Source organism: Rhincodon typus, chromosome 16 (genome assembly GCF_021869965.1).
Source record: "Rhincodon typus isolate 14 chromosome 16, sRhiTyp1.1, whole genome shotgun sequence".
Classification (NCBI taxonomy): Eukaryota; Metazoa; Chordata; class Chondrichthyes; order Orectolobiformes; family Rhincodontidae; genus Rhincodon; species Rhincodon typus.
Window position 1 is genome coordinate 18127681 of NC_063347.1, and position 9073 is coordinate 18136753.

A 9073-nucleotide genomic window follows, 5' to 3' on the forward strand; every position below is an offset into this window, starting at 1 on the left:
TTCATTTCATCCCCATAAACTTTCCTGTTGCATAGGTATGTGTGCATGACTGTATTGGTGGGCATAAACTCTGCGCTGTTATTGTGGAGATGGACCTAGAGATGTCACATTAATGACACCCTGCATTATGTGTGGCACTACCACCATTCTAACAGGGATAGTTTCACAACAGATCTAGCATCTTAAAACTGGATATTTTACGGCTATCAGCAACAGCAGTTTCCATCCTCGTAAGTTGGCATTTTGTCACTCCTCTATTATAATCAAGCAGGTGGAGTGACCTGACTGAAAGAGGATTGTAAGAGAGCATGCCAGGATCAGTTGTCACCATTATGAATCACGAGAAGATTGTGTGGGCTCCTGAAATGGTGGCTGAGCTTGAGCCTAGACCACACATTTGGCAGGTGTTTCTGGGAGATGGAATTAGTCCTTGGCCTTTAATCACTGGCTATCCTTTCTCAGGCCTTTCTCAGTGCATCCTTAAATGCATCCTTAAAAATGCAATGCCAACCTGGTGAAGCTACAACACAGGATTACATACATGCTAAAGTTTGGAAACAGTACTAAACAATCCCACAAGCAACTGATCAGACCAAAGTTCTGCCACCAGTCTGGAGTTATAATAAGCAATTAGCAAACAACCAGAGGAGGGATCTCCCGAAAAAATTGCTTACAATCACTTGAATCGGTAGCAGGAGTAGGACGTTTAGCCCCTGGACTCTGCTCTAACATTCATAAGACTGTGGCCAATCTAATTTCAACCTCAAATTCAGAAGCTTGCCTACCCCTGATAAGCTTTCAACATCTAGTTTTAGATTCTCCTGTAAGAGGCAACATTGTTTCCAAATTTATCCTACCAAGACCCTTCAGGATTTTGTTTCAAAAAAGTCCACCACTAAGTCATTTAACCTGCACTAGGTACAAGCCTAGCCTTTTCAAACTTTGCTCATATGATATGCACATTTCCAGATAAAGTCTAGAAAACCCTCATTGAATTGCATCTTACGCACATGCGTAAGTTCTTAAATAAAGTGACCAATATTGTCAGTACAGAGTGGAGCTGGAGGACCACAGCAAGTCGGGCAGCATCAGAGGCAGAAGAATTGACGTTTCGGGCCTAGACCCTTCAGGATCAGAACAGAACCTTGATTAAGAGTGTAGGCCTGAAACGTCAAGTTGTCTGCTTCTCTGATGCTGCCTGTACTGCTATGTTCCTCCAACTCCACACTGTATCGACTCTGATTCCAGCATCTGCAGTTCTTGCTATCTGAGTGACCGACGCTGTGCATAATACTCAATGAGGTCATGCAGGTATCCTGTATGATTGAAGCATAATCTTCCTACTTGCGTACTTGATTCCCCTCAGTATAATTGATAACATAGTTTTCCTAATAACTGGTTCTGAGGAAGGGTCACTTGATCTGAAACTTTAACTCTGATTTTTCTCCACAGGTGCTGCCAGATCTGTTAAGTTTTTTTCCAGCAATTTCTGTTTTTGTTTCCTAACTACTTGCTGTGCTTTCATACTAACCTTGTGCAATTTATGCGCGAGGACACCCAGATCGCTCTGCATCTCAGATCTGAACGATATGTAAACTATAGATAATATGCTTCTTTTTCATTCCTCCTGCCAAATAGACATCTTCACATTTTCCCACATCCATTTCCACTTAGTTAACCAGTATCTTTTGTAACCCTCTTGTGCCCTCTTTGCAACTTATTTTCTGTCTATCTTTGTGTAATCAACAAATTTGGCTATCATATCACCTGTTCCTTCATCTAAGTCTGTAAATTGTAATCAGTTGAGGTAACAACATTGATCCCTGTAGCATATCACTCGTTTTATCTTGCCAACCTACAAAATACCTATTTCCACATCCTCTCCAATTCCCAATAGCCAGGCAATCATCTACTCATGTCAACATGCTGCCGCCAATATAGTATCTTTTGATGTAGCACCTTACCAAATGCCTTCTGGATATCTTGCAGTTAGTGTTCCTATGTGTATGCTGGCCTTGTCCTCCTAGATGCAAGTGGTTGTGGGTTTGGAAGATGCTGTATAAGGATCTTTAGTGAATTTCTGCTGTGGATCATGTAGATGGTACACATTGCTGCTTCTGAGCATTGGTGGTAGAGGGAGTGAATGTTTGTTATGTAGTGCACATTAAACAGCTGCTTTGTCCTGGATTGTGTTAAGATTCTTGAGTGTTTGAGCTGAAGAGAAAAGTTACCATCATGGTCCTGACTTGTGCCTTGTAGATGGTGGACAGGCTTTAGGGAGTCAGAAGATGATCTATCTGCTGGTTCCCTTTTATCTACAGCATGTGATAACACCACAAAAAACTGCAACAGATTGCTCAAACATAACTTCCCCTTCAGAAAACCATGTTAACTTTGTCTGATTACCGTAAATGTACCGAAGTGCCCAGCTTTAACTTCTTTAATAACAACTTCTAATATTTTCTGGCAAACTTGCCTGTGGTTTGCTGTTTTGTGTCCCTCCTGTTTTGAATAAAGGCATCAAAATAATTATCTTTTAATCTAATGAGACCATCGCTGAATCAAGGGAGCTTTGGAAAATTTAAACCTAGCACACCACCTATCTCATTAGCCACTTTTTAAAAGAACTTGGTATCAAGTCCGTTAGCTGCAGGCTGACAAATGCCTGTGACCTAAAACAGTTTATTCAATGCCCCATCTTGTGTGATTGTGATTTTTATTTCTACTTTGTTCATTCATGGGAAATAGACATCACTGGCTGGCCCAGCAGTCAATATCCATCCTTAATTACCCTTGGGAAAGTGAGCTGTTTTCTATTTTTTTGATGAAAGTAGACCCACAATGCTGTTGGGGAAGGAGTTTCAGGAGTTTGACTCAGCAGTAACTAAGGAATGGCAACATATTTCCAAGTCGGGATGCTGAGGAGCTTGGAGGGCATTTTGCAGGTGGTGATTTTCCTGTGTGTCTGTTGTCCTTGTCCTTCCAGGTGGAAGTAGTTGTGGGTTTGGAAGATGCTGTCTAAGGATATTTGAATTTCTGCAGTGCATTTTGTAGATTATATACATTGCTGCTTCTGGTGACTGAGGGAGTGAATGTGTAGTGCCTGTTAAATGGGTTGCTTTGTCCTGGATGGTATCAAGATTCTTAAGTTTGAGCTGAACAGGAGATTATTCCATTGCATTCGTAACTTGTACCTTGTAGATGGTAGGCAGGCTTTAAGGAGTCAAGAGATGACCTATTCTGTACAGGATACTTCAGCACTTGTTGCTGTGGCCACAGTTTATGTGGCTTGTCCAGTTCAGTTTCAGTCATTGGTAACCCTCAGGATACTGGTTGCAAGGGATTCAGTAATGTAATGCCCTTGAATGTCATAGGGTGATTCTGTCTTATTGAAGATGGTCTTTGCTTGGTGTGGCATAAACAGCACATTTCCTGAGATCCTCCCTCCTTTCCATTTCCTGTTTTATTGATGCTCCTGGAATGTTTATTGCATTTTCTTTCATGAAGGCTACAATATACTTTTTCAAGTAATCTGCTATTTCCTAATTTTCCATTATCAATTCTTCTGTTTTTCAAAGGACCAAGTCTTGCTTTGTTAGCTCTTTTCTTTAAATATTCATTGAAAGTCTAACCAGCTGTTTTTATCATCTGGATACCTTTCTTTGTATTCTATTCTTTCAGTGTATATTAATTTTTTTGGTCATTCTTTGCAGTCTTTATATTCTGTCTAATCTTCTGACTTGCCTGTTTTGCACAACCATATTCTTTTTCTTTAAATTTGATTATAATGACATTGGCATCGTGGTGGCTCAGTGGTTAGCAGGAATGCCTCTCAGCACCATGGACCCGAGTTCAGGTCCAGCCTCGAATGTCTGTGTTGATTTCCTCCGGGTGCTCTGATTTCCTCCCGTAGTCCAAGGATGTGCAGGTTAGGTGGATTGATCATGCTAAATTGCCCATAATATCCAAGGATGTGCAGGTTAGGTGGATTGGCCATGGGAAATGCAGAGTTATTGGGCTAGGGTAGGGAGACCTGTCCCGTTGGAATGTTCTTCGAAGGGTCAGTGTGGACTTGATGGGCCGAATGGCCTGCTTCCACACTGTACAGATTCTATGATTGGAAGGACTAGGAAGGAGACTTTGCTGGAAGATTTTGAACAGTTAGGAGCTAAATGAGAAAGCAGAACCTCCAAGGTGTTAATCTCTGATTACTACCTGATCCATGGACAAACTGGCATTGGATAAATCAAGTCGAGGAGTTAAATGAGTGGTTGGAAGATTGGTGTCAGAATGACAGTTAGTTCGTGGGGCACTGGTGACGTTTTGGGGTGAAAAGGAGCTGTTCTGGAGGGATGGGTTTCAATTGAATCATGCTGGGACGAGTCACAAAGTTAGAACTACAGCACAGAACACGGCCTTTCAGCCCATTGTGTCCATGCCATTCAAAAGCAATCGTCTAACTATTTTGCTCCTACTTTCCAGCATTTAGTCTGTAGCCTTGTATGCCTTGGCATCACAAGTGCATGTCTAAATACAATTTAAATGTTGAGGGTTTGTGCCTCTACTGCTGTTGAGCTACATTCAGAAGGTACTCTGTATCTGGAAAAGTTTTTTCTTCACTAGTGTCCTGGTGAATCGAATAACTAAGGCTGTAGAGAGTGCTTGAACCTAATTTTGGGGAGGGGTGTGGTTTGGGAGCAACGTTACACGTGGCAATCGAGCATCTCTTTTTTTAAGAAGGGTAACGAGGATAATCCAGGAAATTACAGGCCTGTGAGCCTCACGTTGGTGGTAGGGGAATTATTGGAAAAGATTCTTGGAGACAAGATCCATATGCCTTTAGAAGCAAAGGAACTTACTAGCGATAGACAGCATGGTTTTATGCGAGGAAGGTAGTGTCTCACTAACTTAATCATCTTTGTCACCTCATCAAAAAAACTTGATTGAGTGAGAAGTGGTTAATTGTTGTCTACACGAACTTCAGTAAAGTCTTTGACAAGGTCCCTCATGGCAGACTGGTATGAAAGGTGAAGTCATATGGTATTAGGGGTGAGCTGGCAAGATGGATACAGAACTGGGTTAGTCGTAGGAGACAGAGGGTAGCGGTGGATGCTTTTTAGAGTGGAGGGTTGTGACTAGTGACGTTCCACAGTGATCAGTCCGAGGATCCCTACTGTTCGTGGTTTACATAAATGATTTAAAGTTTTAGCAAAGATTTTGTAGCTCAGGTTGTGGACTTGGCTTGCCGAGCTGGCTTGTTTTCATTCAGACGTTTTGTCGCCATGCTTGGTGACATCAGTGAGGCCTCTGATAAAGTCATGTTGTTCTACTCTGCTTGGAATTTATGTGGTCTGGTCTGTTGTGGTGAGTGGCATCATTTCTGGTTTTGATTTGTATGAGTTTGTATATGGGGTCCAATTCTATGTTTGTTGATTTGCGTAATGGATTGACGACCATGCCTCTAGAAATTCCTGTGTCTGTTTGGCTTGGGCTACTATGGTTATGTTGTCCCAGTTAAACTGATGGCCTTCATTGTCTGAGTGTACTGATATTAAGGAAAGTTCGTGGTGTCGTTTTGCTGCTAGTTGATGTTCATGTATTCTGATGGCTAATTTCCTTCCTGTCTGTCCGATGTAATGTTAGTGGCAGTCGTTGCGTGGTGTTTTGTAAACCACGTTGGTTCTGCATGTTTTGGAAATGGGGTCTTTAATCCTTGAGTGTTTTGTCGTAGAGTGGATGTGGGCTTGTGGGCCACTATGATTCCTAGTGGTCTAAAACGTGACTGGTCTAATTAGAATGTTTGCAGATGATAGAAAGATTTGGAATTGCAAATGGTGAGGAGGATTGTCCGGGGATACAGTTGGAGGCATGGACAGAAAAATGGCAGATGGAGTTTAATCTGGACAAATGTGAGATGATGCATTTTTGCAAGGTCAGATTCAGGTGGAAATCAGCATCCTTCCATTGCTACCCTCTGTCCTTTTATGACTAAGCCATTTCTACATCCATCTTGCCAGCTCACCCTTGATATTATGTGACTTCACCTTTTGTACTGGTGTCCCCATGAGGGACCTTTTGTTAAAGGCTTTACTGAAGTCCATGTGGACAACAGCTACTGCTTTTCCCTCCATTATCATCACCTCATCAAAAAACTGGATTAAGTTAGGCATGACCTTCCCCGCACAAAACCATGCTGTCTATTGCTGATAAGTCCATTTGCTTCTAAATGCGTATAGATCTTGTCCCTGTAAATGAAGACACTTCTAATATGCAAGGGGTAAATATGTCAGCGCAGGTTTGGAGGGCTAAAAGACCTGTTCCTGTGCTATATTGTTTTTTGATAATTAAGGATGGGCAATAAATCTGGCCTTGTCAATGATAATGATTTGGATTGAATATAGGAGGGAAAGTTTGCAGTTGACACCAAAATTGGTGGGTGTAGTGGACAGTGAAGAAGGTTATCTGAGTAAAACGGGACCTTGATCAGATGGGCTGATGGGTCAAGGAGCGGCAGATGGAGTTTAATTTGGGTAAATATGAGGTGTTGAATTTTTAGAAGGCAAATCAGGACAGGACTTGTATATTTAATAGTAGGGTTCTGGGAAGTGTTCCCGGACAGAGAGACCCTGGGGTGCAGGTTTATAGTTCCTTGAAGCTGGATTTGCAGGTAGACGGGGTATTGAAGAAGGTGTTTGGTATGCTTGCTTTATTGGTCAGTGAATTGAAAATAGGAGTTGGGATGTCATGTTGCCGCTGTACTGGACATTGGTTAGGCCGCTTTGAATACTGTGTAAAATTCTGGTTCTCCTGCTAAAGGAAACATCTTAAACAAGAAAGGGTTCAGAAGAGACTGAAGAATGTTGCCAGGTTTGGAGGATTTGAACTAAAGGGAGAGGCTGAGTAGGCTGGGGCTATATTCCCTAGAACGTCGGTGGCTGAGGGATGACTCCATAGAAGTTTATAAAATTGAGGGGTATGGATAGGGTGAATAGTCAGGTCTGTTTCCCAGGGAATGGAGCCCAAAACTGGAGGGCATAGGTTTTGGGTGAGATCAGAGATTTAAAAGGGACCTAAGGGACAACGTTTTCATGCTGAGGGTGGTGTGTGTATGGAATGACTTGCTAGAGGAAGTGGTGGAGGCTGGTACAGTTACGACATCTTAAAAGGCATCTGGACAGATAGGTGAGTAGGAAGGGTTGAGGGATATGGGCCAAATGCTGGCAAATGGGAGTAGATTAATTTAGGATATCTGGTCGGCAAGGATGAGTTGGACCAAAGCTCTGTTACACTATGATGTTTATGTCCCATGACCAAATTAAAAAAAAAAAAAAAATTGAATCTACGAGTAGCTAGATCAATATTAACTGGTGTATAAATTTGCTGTTACATTGATACTATATTCTTGAACAGGTGTTCCCAAAATGATGGTTGTGAATCTCTGGGCTCGCATTGTGTGTAATTGGGTTTGTGAGCTCTGTGGCGGCAATGACAGATTTGCAGCAGAGACTTGGATATAAGAGCCTGTGAATTGGCTGTCAGGCCCCTTTTTAAATACCTGCCATATTTTTGGCCCTTGATCTGGCTAAATCCAATAAGCACAGAGTCCCACTCACTGACAGTAACAGAGTCTGCAAAATGGTTGATGTTTGTTTTTTTTTTCTATAGTATAGATATAAAATGAAGGATGTCAGTTTTCCACTTGCACTTACAAACTTTCAGTTAACTTATAAGGATGCATGTTTGGATGTAAAATGCATGTAACATTTGATGCAAGACCATTAAAACCTAACTCCAGCTTAAAAATCCATTTCAGATATTTTTATTGAAGATGTATTATGGATAACAATGTATTGTTCAGTAATGCAGAAATAATTCCTTGTTTCCAGGTATTCATGTTGTGGAAAATTCTGGCTTGCCTAGAGGTTGTGTTCTTTCTCGGATCCTTCAAGTACAGATGCTTGATATGATGGACATTGATGGAATCTATCCTTTGTACCTGAGAGTTCAACAGCATATAGAAGAATTTCCAAAAGACAGGTTAACTGGACTTGTTATGTGATGTAAATTTAGAAGTATATGAAAATAGGGATGGGACAATATGTATCAGTTCCGGAACACTTTACAGCATTGGGTGGATCAGTTAGCTCTGTAACGTAGATTGAAGCTAACAGCGACGGTTCAATTCTCACACTGGCAGATGACTCACTGGTCATCTCTCTCTCTCTCTGTTTAGAAAGCAGCCTGTGGTCCAGTGGTGACTATGGTGACTTTGACTTTACATTTACAATATTGCATGTTGGATGAGTTAACTGGAGGTTTGTTATCTTGCAGTCCCAGAAAATCTTGGCCTGAGGAGGAAATCCGGTTTGTGTTGAATGGGAGTTGACAGTTGATTCCTTTTAGTTTTTGTTTTCTCTGTTGCTCTGAGAAGCTGCCACACATCCTGTTGGTAGAATGCGCTCTATTTCCCACTGCTTCATGGAGTCTTTGGCCACTCTTGTCCCTCTTCTACCCATGATAATTTGAGCTCATCCAAAATTCTGCTACCTGTGTCCTAATTCGCACAAAGTTTTTTGTTCCACTGTTGCCCTGTTAAGCTGGCAGTGAAGTTAATAGCTCTTCAAAGCTCATGTGCATTATTTCAGCTTCTTTCTTGATTCACCTATTTTCTCTCAAAATCTATTCCCTGTAACCATGTAGAGGGGGGATGCTTCCATTTTCTTTTTTTTGTTTGAGGTTTATTGATTACATATTTGTGCCCTCTAGTCCTACATTTGTTGAATTAAATAGCTAGTTTATTCTTTTTAATTTTTTAATGATGTGTTGTCTCTCTGCTCTGGCACAAATAAGTTTTCAGTTCTGTGTCTTTTTTTTTTAAACTGAATCATCTGAAGCCTTGTAAATGCCTCTTTAAACAGTCTTAGAACAGCGTAACTTAATTAAAAATGGGTGAGTATCTAATTGTTTCAGAGATAGTAGGAACTGCAGATGCTGGAGAGTCTGAGATAACAAGGTGTAGAGCTGGATGAACACAGCAGGCCAAGCAGCATCAGAGGAGCAGGAAGGCTGACGT

The 9073-nt window shown here is 41.4% G+C and overlaps 1 protein-coding gene across 2 annotated transcripts in view; it reads left to right on the plus strand.

The window, feature by feature from the left end:
- ippk (inositol 1,3,4,5,6-pentakisphosphate 2-kinase) overlaps positions 1-9073 on the plus strand; it is a 72788-nt gene that overhangs the window by 53381 nt on the left and 10334 nt on the right. For both annotated transcript variants that reach the window (XM_048606193.1, XM_020518429.2), the window contains exon 10: positions 7887-8037. In XM_048606193.1, the coding sequence (XP_048462150.1) occupies positions 7887-8037 (151 nt within the window). The remainder of the gene's footprint in view (positions 1-7886; positions 8038-9073) is intronic.